This window comes from Ptychodera flava, chromosome 5 (assembly GCF_041260155.1).
Source record: "Ptychodera flava strain L36383 chromosome 5, AS_Pfla_20210202, whole genome shotgun sequence".
In the NCBI taxonomy this organism is placed as follows: domain Eukaryota; kingdom Metazoa; phylum Hemichordata; class Enteropneusta; family Ptychoderidae; genus Ptychodera; species Ptychodera flava.
Window position 1 is genome coordinate 47,510,327 of NC_091932.1, and position 17,923 is coordinate 47,528,249.

At 40.2% G+C, this 17,923-nt stretch overlaps 1 protein-coding gene across 1 annotated transcript; it reads right to left on the reverse strand.

Annotated features, from left to right (window-relative positions):
* Nucleotides 1-1,665: 1,665 nt before the first annotated feature.
* LOC139134149 (FAD-dependent oxidoreductase domain-containing protein 2-like) lies at nucleotides 1,666-6,844 on the reverse strand. Its single transcript, XM_070701070.1, has 10 exons — nucleotides 6,721-6,844; nucleotides 6,463-6,524; nucleotides 5,884-6,175; nucleotides 5,187-5,487; nucleotides 4,574-4,916; nucleotides 4,129-4,374; nucleotides 3,760-3,852; nucleotides 3,275-3,404; nucleotides 2,686-2,917; nucleotides 1,666-2,051 (listed from the first exon to the last, which is right to left on the reverse strand). Exons 2-8 carry the CDS (start codon nucleotides 6,473-6,475, stop codon nucleotides 3,361-3,363), a joined length of 1,332 nt encoding a protein of 443 aa, XP_070557171.1. The 5' UTR covers nucleotides 6,476-6,524; nucleotides 6,721-6,844; the 3' UTR covers nucleotides 1,666-2,051; nucleotides 2,686-2,917; nucleotides 3,275-3,360.
* Nucleotides 6,845-17,923: the final 11,079 nt, after the last annotated feature.

The following is a 17,923-nucleotide window of genomic DNA, read 5'->3' on the forward strand; positions in this document are numbered from 1 at the left end:
TCAAAGTTGTTGATCGAAAAATCTTCACTGAGCGCCAACTACATGAGTGGCTGTTATAGTTGTACACGTAGTTCTGTGGGCTTTCCGCTGTCACTTGTTACGAGCTATGTAATGCTAATGTTCAAAGTGCGTCAAGCTACGAATATTTTCATGTACTGAGTTACAGACATCGGTGAAGTACCGGGTACATTGATTTTGTTCAAAACCACTGCCTGTTTGTTCCTCGTGTTGTTTTTTGTGTCCCTAACGTCGACTGGCTCTATGTGCGTACAAACATAGCATTCGGGATTAAGATTTCCGGGATAAATAGATTTATTCCGCCTCCGACGCAAAGATACACACTGTTTTACATGCGCCACTCCTAGGCCCTGGGATCGATTTCCATACCTTTAAGATGCTTTCATATAATTGTGGAATTCGTAATCCTACATTTCCAGTTAATACATTCCAGAACTGATTTTGCTTGAGGAGATCGCTCGCTAAGATATGGCCATGGTATTGCAGTCCAGGTACTGTCTCTATCAACAACAAGCCTTTTAACCCATGATGCATTGACAGCTTTTACCTGGTTACCTCAATTAATATATTTTACTAATCCTGTGGCATAATCCGTTTCTAAAAGTACGTCTTTTCTTCTTGATGAAATTGTCAATGGGATTGTTGTTGTTTTTGCAAGTTTTGTTATCCGCTGCCTAGACTTGGCTGTCTTGTTACAGTGGTAAAACATGGCTTCTTTGCAATAGATAATCACAGGCGGCCGTTGATGGCGTAGTCCTCACCCATTCATCTGCATCATTTGTGAGCGGATTTAAAACTTACACCAGTGTTCTATACAGTGAGGAATCCTCACCCGGGCAGTTTACAAGGCAAACTACTCAGTGTATCAGGAGTAACTACAACGAACGGCTATACCATGTACCCGCTAGCAATTTCTTTACAGCCAGTATATCAGGAGGCGGGCATCGGAATAGAAGGAATGGAAAGGTGGGGCGGCTAATTTGCAGTCAATGGATCGAGTTTGCTGAATGACCCGTAGGCATCATGAACCTTTTATTAAAAAAACGTCGGCGTACGGGTACTGATGTCATTTCGTTGCTTTCGAAGGTTTCCTGAAGGGTGGTAAACATGACAAAGACAGTGGTAAGAGAGAGCCTTGAAATTGTATATTGAAGAGGGCAGGCAATGTTTTGTCCCCTCTCTGACATTCTTTGTCTGTCAGTATAAAGCGGTTTCTTAAGCTACTCCAAAAAGTGTGTCGAGATACAGAGTATCAAAGTTGTCGACACAGGCTGCAAATACTGTCACATTTTGTTTCGCTGATAAGTGAAACCAAGTCAAACTCGTGAAGTCGATAAGATTTAATCTAACAAGAACATTGCATTATGGAACATACAATGTGTCGGCGGACCTTGTATAACTATGTCTTTCAAAACTTTTTTTGTGACAAGACAGAGAAAATCGAATGAAATGTTAACAAAATTTTGGTCGATTGCATCCATGGTGCCGGAATTTCGTGTGCGCACCGTAATTTCGTTAGCAATAAATATCTTCGATAGTTAGGGGCAAATGAGGCAACAACTACAAGTAGCTTATCTGATGATTTTAAACCTTTCAGTTGCAATCATGCCAGTTCTCACGTTCGCTACACAAAAATACAAATCATAGTAAAATTTAATATGCTTTATTCCACTGACCATGAAGCATAAGTACAGGGAGACGAAAATGAAGATCTCTCTTTTTGTCATGTAAAGGAAAATGCAGTGAAAATAAATAAAGCTAATAGAGTTGGAAAAAATAAAGATGTCCAACGATGTATCCTCAAAGCTGTGTGTCTTAAGTTATCTTTCGCGGCAGGTTATGGTAAATGAGCTTAGGTCTCTCAGCATTTCTCATTCGACAAGGCCGAGTCTACATTCTGACGTCACCATCTTTTGGGCCATTTCCATCTTACGTCTGCGTTCGATCTCTTCCTGCGACCAGGGCTTGTAGTTCTTCTTCCATTCATCCTGTTCGAATAACCGTTCGAAGTGGTCACCTCGCCCGATGCCGATCTGGTGAATAATACGGAGAGTTATGATCAAAATTGCGCAATTTAGAAGATACTTCGTTTTAGAGGTCAAAATCAACTGTCAATGGAGACACGCATAGGGCTGTAAGAATTCGAGTACAAAAAGTGCTTGAATTAACATAAAAAAGCATTTTCACATGTAGTTTCGACGTTCTTGTACCTGTTATGCCAAACGAAACTGTGTCAATGAAGGATATATGAGCGCAAGAGAACACTGCGTCTTAATCATAGATGGCGCCCTAACGTTGGATAGTAAAAGGTCTATGGATGTAAAGCTTCAACTTGATAAATTTGTTTTTACTTCATCAATAGATTTAAATGATAGTATTGATACTTAAAGAATGCGTGGATCAAACGTTTTTATAGCGTTTTATAGCGTTTTGGTTTCTGATATTTGGTGTCACCCTCGTCCATACAATTACTTCCCATCTATATATATGCTATTTATCTGAAACGGCAACCTAATGGCAGTATACGTAACTAATCGTAACTATGCTGTTATTTCGAAAACGTTCTTACTGCACGCAGGGGAAATATGCTATCATTCTCAGGTGTGGAGGAAAGCTTGCTCTTCAGGCGTGTTTATTCCGAAATCATATCATTATAAACAAAATTACCTGTCTGTTGAGTAAGTTCTTGATTTTGTTGGTGAATCTGTTTGGATTGTTATCGCCCACGAAGATCTGTTTGTCGGCTCTGACGACCAGAGATCCTCCGAGGTGAAGATCTTCTTGCAGTTCGCCATGTTTGTATGAGTAGTAAACACCCTGCGGGAAGGCTGTACATTTACAGTCACGTGGATTCATGTCACCTGGTTTGAAGAACTCCGTCACGCTCATTTTCGGGAATCTGGACAATAAAAAAGAAGTTTTTTTAGCATTATAATTTACTGCCAAAAGCCAATTTGATCTGTAACCGCTGAAATGTCATTGTACTTAGTCATTTGTGCTCAAGATGTTGAAGCTTCATTTCCACATGTTCGTTTAAAATATTGGCGGCTGGTCAAGTTTGAATATGTCAAAGCAACTTCATTTTGATATGACCACACTTGTCTGAAATTGAACATTTACTCAATATTCGCATGTTAGATTTTTAAACAAAAGAAAACAGTTTGCAATCCCAATACTAAGTTCATTTTACCACAATATAGTGAGATTATCCTGGACCAACGATCCTAGGTTTTTTTGATTGGCTTGATTAGCTTACCTGTGGTGATTATCCTCGATTGTGACTATCATCATGTGTTCCTGCTTCATGAAGAAATCGTTCTTCATAACCCACTCACGTGGTAACTAGTAGTAATACTCCACTGTACCAGTCATTTTGTCTTGGCCACCTACAAGATGAATGTAAGGTAACGTTTGAGGGTAGGTATCTTTCTAGGACTTCGTTGATAGAGGGCGCTGGGACAGCCATGTGAGCACCTTCCTCCATGGTAGCACAATACATAGCCAATATTGGCGAAGATATGGATATCAAGAAGCGTTTGTATGTTCGGGAAGAAAACTCTTTTATCCATGTATAACAATTAAGATGTATTCGAGTGCAAATTGGAATGTACATATCTCAATTACTGATGCAAAGTTCTACAAAGCATTACAATCATGTACCTGTTTGAAATTTTGTAGATTTACATCAACAATTACATAACATACGTTTTGTCTGTAAGTTATGCTCGATATTGCTCTTACTTTCTTTCTCCTTGTCTTGTGGCTTGAGAATCACGACATCACAGAGGTAGCCCTGTCCCATCTGATAAAGCGCTGACGTTGTGCTAACACGTTCTGAAATACAAAATTGACTGTTGATGAAGTCTTTCCCGTATTTATATCTGCACTCTCCTCTTAGCTGTACATCACGTTCTCTATTTAAGTATGCAACTTGATTCGTACAGGAGGAAACTTTCGTCGGAATACAGCATTGATCAAGCGTGCTTCCAGTGCCACATGAAAATGTCAAGTATTCGCTTCAGTTTTAGAAGATAATATATTACGCTCACATAATCAGAGACAAGCATGATTATATCCTATTGACATGGACAGACTTAAAGATGCACTTACCGATCATGAACTTGGACAGTTCTTCGGCGTCAATCGACGGGAAAGTTTTCTTCGGCAGTTCATCGCCGTCGTAGCGGGCGCACAGCATGTGGCTGAGGGTGCGGACATTGTAGCGGAAGCCATGGATGAAGCCGGAGGCGGCTCGTCTGTCACGTGACTGCATTGAAGTGCCAATGAAGAAGAGATCGGAAACAGTCGACTCCCAGTGTTCATCGAGGACAACATATTTGCCTTCGGTGTGTGTTGCTGAAATATAAAATATTATTTGGTACATTAATTAACAGTGGTATTGCAGTACAGTGTGTTAAGTCGATCGAAGTTATTTTCTATAAAATTATGCATATGAAATAGTTAATACGTTGTGTAACTATGACTTGAGTACAATGGGTTTAAAGTTAACGTGGCTATGTATTATAATCGTCAATTCTGAGTGCTGAACGGTTACCTGGTTTGCAAGTATCGTCAAACATGTCGATATTGATGAATTTCCACCCCGTGGCAAGGATGACCTTATCGTAGCCTTTGCTAGTGAACGTGGCAGTGCCCGGTGGGTTCCAGTGTGGCAATTCCATCTCGAAGGTCTGTGTGATGGTGCCGTCTTCTTCCTTGACGAACTTCTTGGTGTCGCACTGGCGGAGAGCGTGCAAGGATTTCAAGTGGTACATGTCGAGGACGTTGTTGTTGACGGCTCTCAGGTGTCCAACGAAGTGAGAGTCCCACGCCAGCTTGACAGGTGTGCGCGTGCACATGTGAATCATTGCCGCACTGCCGGCTAAATGGTCAGCGCACTGTTGGTAAAAAAAGGGATGGCGGCATTAAACTGAGTACAGACGCTGCATGTGCAGTAGAGTTCAAATAAGTGTGCTACACTTCAAATTAAATATTAAAATGATGAACTGTTCAATTCAGACATATAGTGTGATCACTATTCCCCTCCACATTTTCGCTGAGGTTTTGTATGATATATTTTATAAAACCAAATCCTTACACTGTCACTAATAAGGATTGCACACACGGTTGTCAAAAAGCGCCACCAATATGAGCTACAGATATCTTACCTCAAAGGCACTGTTACCGCCTCCAAGAATCAAGACCTTCTTGTTCTCATATTCCTTCAAGTCGAGTGTGTGCTCCTGGTAAGTGTCAGCGTGTTCTATGCCTTCGATGTCTGGGTTGTGAGGAAGGATAGGTCCCGTACCGACCACCAGTACTTTGCAAGTGAATTTCTTACCGTTCTGGTCGGTGATGGTGAAACGTGAGGGATGTCTCGTATCCATGGCAGCCTCTCGGTGGACGTTGACGATGTTGGTGTTCAGACGTATTTTCAGGTTGAACTTGTTGGTGAAGTCACGCATGTAACTGAAAAGTAAGAAAAAGGTCGAAAATCGATCACTTATGTCGCATTGCGCTCATTAATGACCGGGGACTCAGTCAGCAAAGTTTGTTCCTGTCTGTAAGCGTATTATGAATCATAGCGTTGTGTCTACCAGTAAATTAGGACAAGACGATCTGACACGCATGTTAATTAACTCTTGCGAAAGGAGTTTAATTACTATGAGATAAACCTGACCAATTAGCACATAATTGATTATATTCGCCCACGATGCGATTTCAGTATTAGTGAATTCGTTTGTAATTTTTCTTTGTAAATATAGGCTCTCTTCCCTATAAATTAAACTTTGGATAAAAATCTTCTGTATGAAAGTGTTTTCTATGCCACGATGTTGAAAACCTTACTGATAATAAGGAACTTACTCGACAAGAAGGCCAGCGTCCGGGAAAAGATCATCTGAGTAGTTGAAGAAGGATATGTCATCTTCGTCACAGAGCAGAGAATTCCAATCATGACGAAGATTGAACTCTCGCTCCTTGAAGTAGTTGTGTTTCTTGTTGATGGAGATCAGAGTACGATGACGTGGGTATTTCTGGTAGAAGGAACCAACACTGTCGTTTCTCTCGAGTACGATGTAATCTTTGCCGGCTTTCTCCATGCAATAGGCCATCTGAACACCGGCAGGGCCGGCTCCGATGACGATATATTCATAATCTGGAGGCAAAGTCAGAACATAACTTAGTAGATCATAAAGGTACAAAGGCCAGCGTGAACACGTTGCGTATATGATTGTCCTAGAAACTTGAGAAATTGCTACGATTCAGAAAGTGAGGCACATGCATATGCGATATGAAGTTTCTTAAAGTTTTCTCACTTCTTTTCGGGTAGATCATAATTGCGTGTTTCCGACGAAGAAACGCAGATGTGAATGCACAGCTTTACAGTTGCACGAAAAATACAGTGCAATAAGATTGTGAAGACAAAGGAAGATTTCAAATTACCTGTTTTCTCCATGGCTTTCACTTTATGGATTGGTCAATCTCACGAAGATTTTGAAATCAATCTATGAAAATAAAAAAACGAAACATTCCATTACGACAAAACGATGGTGAATGGGCATATTCACATTATAAGGCGAAGACACAGCAGCATCGAACATAGTAGCCGTATACTTAAAGCCATATTCAGTGATTCGAATACGACCGCAGCTCAACCGTATAGACCTAGCACAAAGTAAAACTAAGTTGTACAGCACTTACCTGGAGCGTATAGCCAGTCACTGTAACATGAGCTTACAGTAGTGCTTGAAACTTGAAGCCACACAAATATTTATATGCGAGGAACGCCAAAAGGTGACATTTGCATATTCATCTTCAGTTTGAGCCAATCATTATCAAAAACCATCAGTTTGATCATAATTTGCATAAGAAATGTCACGCCTGTCAATCAAATGTTGTTCTCAGAAGATTGCATGACGACGGGATAGCGTCAATCTTGAAGTGTGGCGAGACAATATTGACAGAAATTATTTACGTTATGAAACTCGGTTTTGGTGGCGTTGTGTAACTGCCAACACGACGCAAGGTCAGAAACCTTGAATCAAGGTCACTGTCAAAAATCTCTCATATCTGTCCATGACATTATAAAAATTTGTCTCACGTAAATGAGAGACAGTTTATGACAAATGTTTCATGGAAGTTCATGTCCACGTGTGCGCACACTGCTTATTTCCGCAGTGTAATTGCTGCCAACCATTGATAAAGTTTTGTCGTTGACACAATGCTGTCACCAATTTCACTCCTCTCACTCACGCTCTTTCTATTTTTTGTACTTTTGAACTTGAGACAAGGCAGTGTCTGTTCTCCCGTGGCGTACCTCCATAGTTATAATATCATATGAGTCTCGCTTCTATCTCTATGTTACCATGAAAAGTAGCATATTCAAAAAAAAATCGTCTTTGGTTCTACCATGGATGCAATGCGAGTTTGGCTGTGAAGGTCAACTTCTGTGGTTTGACAGTTGAGTTATACATTAATTTGTTTGCATCTTCCCTTGACATTGATCGAGATATTTTCTTTATCTGTGACGGGCACACGTGCAAATTTTTACGAGTGATGGTGGGGCGAGGACTGGAATATCTATCAGGTTCCTTTTTTTATTTGCGTACAATTCACAGTCCTCTACACAATGGTACGATTTCGTTCCATAAAATGCTGGGGCTACGGCTTGACTTCGGGATGTGAACGACGGGGCAATTCTCGATTCTTTCTTTCTAACTCAATGATACAATCATGCAGGTAACCATGCTGCAACCTTCTTTGCCGACGACAAAATATCGGAGCAAGGAGGGACCGTGTTTGCATCATCGCGAAACGTTCAGCCCAGAAAGCAGGAAGCTGGGGACAGCCGCCAATCTGGTCGAACTCGGATGTAAACCACAGTCCCTCCACCCACCGCCACCGGTGTGTGGAGGGACCGTGCGCAAACCTTTCTCGGAAAAAAATAGAAGATTATCTGAAGATTATTTGTACATCTGTAAAAGAGAAACGCGTAGTTTTGTCGATTGGAATTAACTTTGACAAACTTTGACAAGCACAACGATTAACATCCAATTTACTGATAGGCTTATTTGGTATAACAATTGTTTTCTTTCAAAGTGTTTCTACACTCGGTCCCTGGACCCGGGCCTCCATGATCACACCTGTTGCAGCTCCCATACAAACCAGATATCTGTAAAAGGTGTGAACGAGACGCTTAAACCTTAGTGTCGCGGTCACGTTCCGTGTTGCATGTATGCACGCGCCCAATAAACAACCTTCGACGCACAGCACTGTCATTTGCATCTGCCTTCCTAATTTTTCGGGTGAAAACGAACATAATTGGAAATAACATGTTTCCTTGTGTCTAATAAAAAAGGACGAAGAACGACTGTTATTGCCACCCCATACCAACCGACCATAACCCGACGTGTAAACTCTTCTCAAATCGATTATTTCGTTCGAGTTTTTTCTTTGTGCTTCATAGGTGAAACTGTCGGTGTTTTTGTTCTTTTCATCGTCACATCACATTGTAGTGACGCCATCACTTGAACTTGTGTTCTGGGTGGACACAGACCGCAGCAAAGAGTTGCCTGTATGAGATGAACGCGATACAGAGGAGAATTCACAATCATTTAAGTTCTACCACAGTCCCTCCTCCCACCGGTGGGTGGAGGGACTGTGGTTCTACCAAACAGATCAAGGGAACCGTCATTATTCATAACCTGGGGGTTGTAGGAATCCTATCTCAAACAGATCCAGAAAATTTGAGTTAGCCCATCAGGGTCTGTGGTTAAAAAATATGCGTGAGCTTCTGAATAAAATGTTTGAGTGAATGCCGAGGTCACACCGTATTGTTTGCTTAATATCAAATCAATTTTTGGCTCGAGAAATGGAGCCTTATAAGGTAAATTTTCAGAAGAAGATGTAAAAAAATATTGTCTAGTTTTAAAGGCTAGGCGATACTATCGATAGTATCCGATACAGTCGGATATTTTTGAGATGCTACATAGTCGGGATCCAGCCAAAGATGCACAAAATATCGTCGAATTTATAGCCTAGACGATACTAGACAATACTATCAATATTATCCGATACTAGCGGAAATGTTTGAGGGGCAACATTGTCGTAATCAGCCAGGGATGAAAACAATATCGTTTGGTATTACGGTCTATACGATACTAGACGATAATATCAATAGTATCCGATAGTAGGAGACATTTTTGAGATGCAACATTGTCGGAATCGAGCCAAGGATGAAAACAATAATCGTTTGGTACCTAGACGATACTAGACTATACTATCAATAGTATCCAGTATTGTCAGGTATTTTTGAGGTGCGACAATGCAAAGAATATTGTCTATTTCTAGAGTCTAGACGATACTAATCGATAGTATCCGATACTGTCGGATATTTTTTCGGAGCTACATCGTCGGGATCATGCCAAAGACGTAAAAAATATCGTCTATGGATGCTAGACGATATTATCGACAGTATCCGATTCTATCGAGTATTTTTTAGGTAAAACATAGTCTGGAAAAAGCCAAAGAAGTTTAAAAAGTATCGTCTAGTTTTAAAACCTAGATGATACTAGACAATACTATCGATTCTATCCGATACAATGATCGGATACTTGAGGTGTGACATTGTCGGGATCCAGTCAAGGTGTAAAAAATATCGTTAGACGATTCTAGACGATACTTAGTATCTCATACTGTCAGGCTATTAGATATTTCTAAGGCACGAATTGTCTGGATCCAGCCAAGAATGATGGAAAATATTTTGTAGTTTTTAGCCAAGACGATACCAGAAGATTCAAACCTTAGTATCGATACCAGATGATATATATCCGACATCATTTAAATGTGCTATGTCGTGCCGTCCCTTCATGATTAAGTGTTGTCATAAGTCTATATTCAACATTCGTGTCTGTGTAGATACACAGATAAGGGGGTTCTCCTTGTCTGTGGGGATATAAGATCGCTCAGAATGGCCTAGGCGAATACCAATACGAATACTCGTAGATTGTACAAGATTACTTTGCCGTTGTAGTTATAGCTTTGTACAAAGAGATGTTCTGTAACGAATTCGAGCCATATTCCAGAAATCAATTATAATCCATTCAATTGAAAAACCTTATTGTCCACAAAGACAAGTAGAAATTTGCCCTAAGGCTCATCAAATACAATTATTTTTTTTTATAACTCATCCAACAGGCGAACCCAATTACAGGATGAGGTTACCCATAACCCACTACCCAATATACAATGAGGAGTAAAGTGCCTTGCTCGAGGGCACAACAACATGCTGGAGTCTCGAACTCACCATCCTCCGACAGTGAGTCCGGTATCCTAACCAATGCCCCACGGTGCATGTTATTAAAATAGAACAAATTGCAAGAGCATTCTATAGAATGGAAAGTCATTTTACAGTCACTGTGAAAAGGTTAAAACACACACAAGATAGCAACATTGATACAAACATTGAAATACTTGCCAACAGAAGCAACTAAAAACCGACTAGAAGTTTGAAACATCTACATCGAGTTTGAGTTTAAAATTGACACTGCTGATGGAAAAAAATGACTTTTTGAAGATGTTTTTCTTTGTACGAGGGACCCGATAACGTTTCCCAGACGGGAGCTTCTGGAAGTAACCATGAAGAGGGTGACTAGAATCATAGACCCTCATTTCTCTTGAGGGTCAGTGTTAGAATCATTGACAATGTTGTTCGCTTTCCTTTTTACTGCCAAATGGTGAAGGTTTACAAGAGAATTTTGACAACGGTCAATGATGTTTTCTGCCATTCCCACAATACGATAAGCTCACCTCAGAGTCTGTTTTTGACAGCCAAATTGCCACAATACAAAATGATATTCTAGATTAAAACACTCTCAATGAGGAACTTTACACCATCGGTAAAACATTTTGACTCACAATGAACGATTTGAGTTTCCTGAGAAGGTAAAATCTTTGTAGGTACTTTTTGGCCATATATAGTCAGTATTTTAATGTGAGTTTTCTTCAAGAAATGAACCTACGTATTTGAAACATGAAACAACTTCAACAGATTCATTGTTAATTGTGACAGGAGTAAAATCAGGGCAAATTTTACGACGAATTACAAGCTCTTTTTTCAACATTAATAGCAAAAAAGCTATCTATGCACCAGTTCTTTAAAATTTCAGCATTAGGAAAATATTCAGAAAGAGAATCTTCCTTTTGAAGTCATCCAACAAGAGCCATGTCACCAGCAAAGTTCAACAAAAACAAGATATTGCACTATTGCACCGCATGTGATCTAAATAGAAAATAATTTAGGCGCAACCTTGTGCAGCACTAACATTCAGTACAATTTCATCCGACATGTGGCTAAAACTGTGCATAGCTTTTTTTTCATTTTCTGAACTTCTAAAACAAATTGTCTGAGAAAAAAATAGTAGTACATTTAGATGAAGATACATTGCTTGCACTCCTGAAACTTAGCAACCCTCGAAACCACTTCAAGATGATGAAGAGCCACTCAATAAATGAACCAGCTCACAGTCGCCCCTTTGGTGGAGCATATACCCTGGAGCGAGACCAGCGTCTGTGGCTGGAGGGACTGATATCAGCTTTACTGTGATAAACCACTCCGGTTTCAGGTGAAAGGTCACTCTTTTGCTGAAAAGCATTCAATTTATGAGTACATTCGGTGCATCATTTGAAGACAATGCTGATTAACAAGTTTCTTATTGACAACTGATTTCACGTGATTTTGGTTTTGGCGGGTAAGACATCTCTAGGATGCACTTGAACATTAAAACTGTCTCGAGACATATCTTAATGTTCCTTGTCACTCTGCCGCCGTCATACCGTAATGTCATATAAACTTTTGCCTCTAAAAATGCAACTTTGTAGGGTTCCTCTTCTAAAGGTGTAAACAAATATAGTCTATTTTAAGGCCTAGACGATACTAGACGATACCATCGATAGTATTCCGCACTATCGGATATTTTTGAGGTGTGACATCGTCGGGATCCAGCCAAGGATATACAAAAATATCGTCTAGTCTTATGCTTAGACGATACTAGACCATAAAATTGATTGTATCCGATACCATCGGATCTTCTTGAGGTGTGACATCGTCGGGAGCCCGCAAACAGGTTTCTGAAGACATCCGTAGAAATTGCAACGAGTACATGCGGAATATCGCTCTCTTTAGAATGAACAATAATTGCTTGGTATATGATTGCTCCGTCTTTGCTCATGGAAGTTTACCGTAGAGCAGAAGCCGCTGCGTTCATTATTCTTTTACCCACCTAAAGATCCCCTCTCGAGGTCTAAAAGTCGTACAAGATTTTTTTATAGAAATAGGACGTCAAAATCCAATATTGGATAACAATGATTCCCGCAGTTTTAAGGTGGGATTGACCTGAAAACGTTTCTTCTTTCCTACAAATTGATTTCAAAACTTGAGGAATCAATATTTGAAAAATAAAGGGAGAAATGTACAAAACTTGAAACTCAGCGGACAAGAGTATTTTTGTCAAGGACATCTGCAACTGGTCTGACCTAGTTTTTGCATCAAGCTGGGAATGCTGAACTGTTTTCTGCCTCAGGAAATTCTATTTTGATACACTTCTCATAATGTATCTTGGAATTTCTCCCACATCAGAGAAATTCCCAATGCCCTCCCGTCAACACACTATTTTCGATAACCCTACCCAAACATTCAAATCCTACCCTCTTTTTCCAAGTTGCCCGCTGAGCAAAATGAGACTTTGACACAGTCCCTCTATCCATGGATAGAGGGACTGTGACTTTGATAATACCGCAAAATGGGGCAGGCGAGCATTTAGAGTGCAAAACTTGTTATAGGGACAATGAAACCGAATCATGGTGTGTTTTGGCTGCCATGACTATCGTCATGCTATATGTGTTGATGTAATGTCGCAGAGGAAGACTGGCTAATTTTCACCGCGTCTAGAATTTTGATTGATATCAAGTCCTGAATTATCTACATGGGGCCTATATTTTCCCCACCATTATGTGTTTGACATATTTTGTTGCCTGTGGGTGGGGAATGGTATGGCTTGGTAAATAAATGTCCAAGTCTCTCATTTGGCCCGCTTTCCCCTCACCCAAACGGTGGAAAACATCGAGAGATGCATTATGAACACCAAGAGAATGGATGGGTGCCCCTGGGTCTGAATCTGTTTCACCCTGACAGGTAGCTTCGTAGACTGGCCTCAGTCACATGGCTTTTCTCGTCAGCGTTACTGGCTCGTCGCTTTCACCCCACGATCTACAGCCCACCACTAACGCGACAGTCTACTAAAGTTTACTCCTTCAACGCACGGTTCCTCCACAAAAGTGGAGGGACCGTGTTCGTCGTATTCTGTTTGTTTATCTATATGCCAACAGACTTGAAACAAGTCTCAGTAGCTTCGTGAAAGTAGGCCGACACAGTTATCGTCTTAAGAATGTAAGCTTATAGGGAGAGTTGGTGAATTTCTCTGGCTGGATTCAGCGAGATTCTCCGTAAACAGTGTTCAAATCAAGTGCCCTGCAAACGATTAAAAAACCTATAAAACGAGCTTCTAGACTTATATCATAAATAAACAACACTTTGGACCGAGAAAATTTGAATTTGTTCAGTGTTATTCAGTGTTGCAGCCAGGAATTTTAGACCAGGGGCCACTGTGTCCCACTACCGTTTATTTTTGGGGACATTTTGCACATTTTGGCGACAAGATGTGTCAGTTGTCAATCAGATTTTTTATCATTTTATCATAAATTCGTTTCACAAAACAAAATTCAAGCTAGCGGGACCGCGTCGCAATGCTTTAATTTCAGGTAGTCGTAACAGTATACCGTATCTACCCCAATCAGAGACTACAACCAAGTGCTGCGTTTTAGTTACTTTTAATCACAACTTTGAAAATACGTAAATATAAGCCTTAAAATAATCATGTAAAACAAGGCTATCGTCAGTAACATATATTATTTGCAGATGTCAACCATTGAACACAGTCGACCAAAGAGCGTGCCCGAAGTGACCCACAGTGGGCGAGAATGCGGGACAACGGGTTCCGTTTTGCGGACATTGTCGCAAGGGCGCGTCCTGGCTGCAATTCTGGTTATTGAACTTAAACATCATTGATTTGCGTCTTTTACGTTACGAGAAATTAATATTGTTTGTTTTTTTTCGAATTCGATTCAACTATGGATCAGCCGTTATTTGCTCCATTCGTCATAGAAAGATCTTTGCAGTGGTTTCATAAATTAGGGTTTTTCAATATTTTGTCCAGCTTTTTTGTTTTATGTCGCATTTTTCTTTCCTGAAATGTTGTTTTTCTTTTTTTCTGAAAGTCATGAATTAGGTTTGCATGGAAAATATGAGGGAAACGGAGGGAGTGAAGGTTTTTCTATTTGTTTGTTTTTTTATCTGCATTGAACCATAGAAATGATTGGATTTATGACGTCACCCCTATGTCAAATTTCTTATAAATTGCTTGTGCGAAATGTGAAAGTGTGTGCGAAGTTGTTCTTTTTATTCAGGGGGTGGTGTTTTTGTTCTGACAATTCGTAAGTTGTCGGAACTGCCACTCAAAACCTATGACGTTCCCATAAGAAACACCATTTGAATTTGACACCTGGAAGGACTCTCATATTATGTCTTTCACAGAACCACATTTCCTCCTTCTAATAGCATAATGAAATTTAACTGACAATAAGAAATGTACAAGGGAACGTTTTATATTTTCATTATTTCACATGACCTGAAAGCCTTCCAACCCTGTACGATTTTATTTCATAAAGGATCAAGGCAAATAGGAAATTCAGAACAGCAAAAGTATTAATTCTTCAACTATGAACATTTTTCATATAAGAAATTATTTTTATCATAACCATGATCTAATTTACGTTTATTTTGTCGAGATCGTCATTATTGTACCGAATTTTCCAAAGTTAGAACGGTCTATTTGTTTGCTCATACATGCGATTTGGCGATTTCCTCATTTCAAATGTAGGCTTTCTGTTATCGTCAGCACACACATTTACTACAATTACTACGATTAGAATTCAAGAGGCCGTGGATGCAGACCTGTAGCAAAGGCATAAAGTACTGAGCCATAGTATTTAGTGTGGAGCAAACGGACCTGAACTTTTTTTTGATTCTTTGTAGAAGTAGAAACAGATACGCAAATACCTCGCGACATTGTCGATACGCTACTAAACCCTACGCGTGGCTATACGGAATTAGAACAGTTGGACGGAAAATTCGGGACATATATCGCTACCATGCATCTTGTGGATTTCAGTAACATAGGTCATGTCACCCAAAGGTTCGATCCAAACATATTGTTTGCTAGTCATTTGCGTATGACCAAGAATGGGCAGTCGCCCTCCCCCCCCCCCCACAATCCTCTAAGCTTATAGATTTTGATTATAATAAAGGGCTCTCCTTGACTTCTTCGAAACCCCCCATATCGGCATAAATGGCGGCTCCCTTAGTAGCTGTCTTTATCGGTGTTATCCATGTAATTGTTGTGAAAAACATTAATTTCACAATCAATTTTGCACTCTGACATATACTACTTGACTATCAGTTAACTCTGTGGAAGTAATATCCTTCTATAACCCCCATGGTCTGACTTGCGAAAGAGTATGTCTCTTACAAGCCTACACTATAGGGAGACAGGTCGATATTATTAGTTGAAGCACTGTCCCATGGTTGAGCCACAGGTCTACCACCATGGTTTGTCAAAACAGCTAATTTGATACATGGCTTGGTGTCCAATAACTAGGGCTGAATTTTGAGTACTGTTTTGCTAAACTTTGCCTGTAGTTTCACGTCTGTATCTTGTTAGGGCGTACGCGGTTGCAACTTTCTTGCCAAGCGACCAGCCCCAGCCGAGTATCCCGCCCCCAATCCTGGAAAAAACCTCTGGAAGTAACACAAGACCGGGGACTTTTGCGATCACACCATCAACTGAACAGTTTATTCCTTTAATTTTACTTTGGGAAAATCTACACAGTAGTCTAACTCTGGATTTCAGAACAAAGCACTGGATGAATACTGGTCAGATTCATGTTCAGTGTACTGTTGTCGTATAGTTGAAAGCGTCACCACTTTTATTACACGGAACGTACCAAAAGACCTCCATGCATGGGCGTCCTTTCCTCGATCACCAAGAATTTTTGAGTCAAACAGATTTGAAGAAATATACAAATACACAAGTACCGTGGAAAAACTACGCGTAACAACTCCATACGAATATTGGTATTACATTTTGGACTTGCGGGTGCTGATACCAGCTGTGAAAAAGCTGAGAACAAATTTGCATTTTAAATGTCACATTGATGGGGTTCCGTCTCGGGGTGCCCTGGAATCGTGATCCTTCACGATGTCCTCACGTGCAAGGAATCGAGACATTGGCCTTGACTGTGCGATCTATTGTGTGAGTTGTTGATGGGGGATTATTAATGTTTGCTCGGAATTAATATGTTTACATCTACTAGGGTGATTGAACAGAGTAATCTATCAGATTTATGGACGTTGTGTAACTCCGATTTTTAGGCTGAGGTCGGATAAAACAGGGTTAATTGTGTAAGCACGATTTTTCTGTGAAATGCTAGGAAAAATCAATGTCATTTATCTCAAATTCCCATTATTTGATATTCTGTATTCTCTGTACAAAGTTGTTCTAAATTACACTTAGTCCATAGAATATACAGGGCTATTCTGACCAGAATTGTACGCTCGGCTACCGGTACTTTCACGTTTCAACATGCTCCCCAATTAACAAATACAAGCAGGTCTTGCAAATGACATCAAAATATTTTAATGAAGGTCACGGTCCTTGTCCTGCTCACAGTTTAATTTCACAAAACCAACTTAGAAAATACTGTTGATAACGATTACATCGTTACCAACGTGACCAGAAGCTCTTCAAATAAAATCAAGATACTCGAGCGTTATCTGTTTGGACTTGTTCTATTTATTAGTGTTTTCGGCAAAATGGTCTCTCGATAGTCCATAAAGAAGGGCAGTGTGAAGCATCATGGATGTACAAAACTATATTTTTGTTCATCCATGGTAGTATATTATCGGTAAAATAAAGTTTTCAAGCTGCATAGTTCCACTTTGAAGAGAACTCTTCAAATTATGTATGTCCATGGTTCCTCCATAAGTTGAGAGAACTCAGTAAAGTAAAGGGGCACGCTCTGTCTGCAGACTTTTTTATACGTCCATGATCACGGGGCGTAGTTAATATGCCAACCATTCCAGAAATTTCCCGTCGGCTGACGAAGCATTTACATATCATTATGAACTGGTACGTATCTCAAAGCATGGAGGTAGCTACCTCCATGCTCAAAGTAATTTCTAGAAATTTCTGTACAGACTATAGGGGTTCAGAAATGAAGGTAAGAAGGCACAATGAATCATGTACCCCAAAAAAACACCCCTTGGACTGTTCCCTATATCTAGGACGTTGAAATGTTTCGAGTCTGCCAACGGCGCGCGGGGAACTGATTTTTCCAATGTAGTCCCTGGGTGGCTGAAGGTCAACGGCATAATCTGTGAAATAGCTTGGCATCGACTGATAAGCTTTACAACTGATATCCGATGAAGGAACTGTGGGATGTCTTGCGTTGAAATCGGACGGAAAATCTTGATCTCAACGAACCATAGAGCGGAATTCGCTCATCTGACAGTGAACAAACACAGAACACAAAACATATGAGTGTCGAAGGAAACTCTAGGATTGTTTTGTGGCAACATGGAGCTAAAAGGACTCCTTATTAATGGTAGCAAGAACGCATCAGACACTCATAAGTTAAAAGACTTTTCTCACGGTCAACGATATTTTTGACAACGATATTTTTGACAGTGGACTAGAGCGAGACTGATGCAACGCCGCATGAAACTTACTTT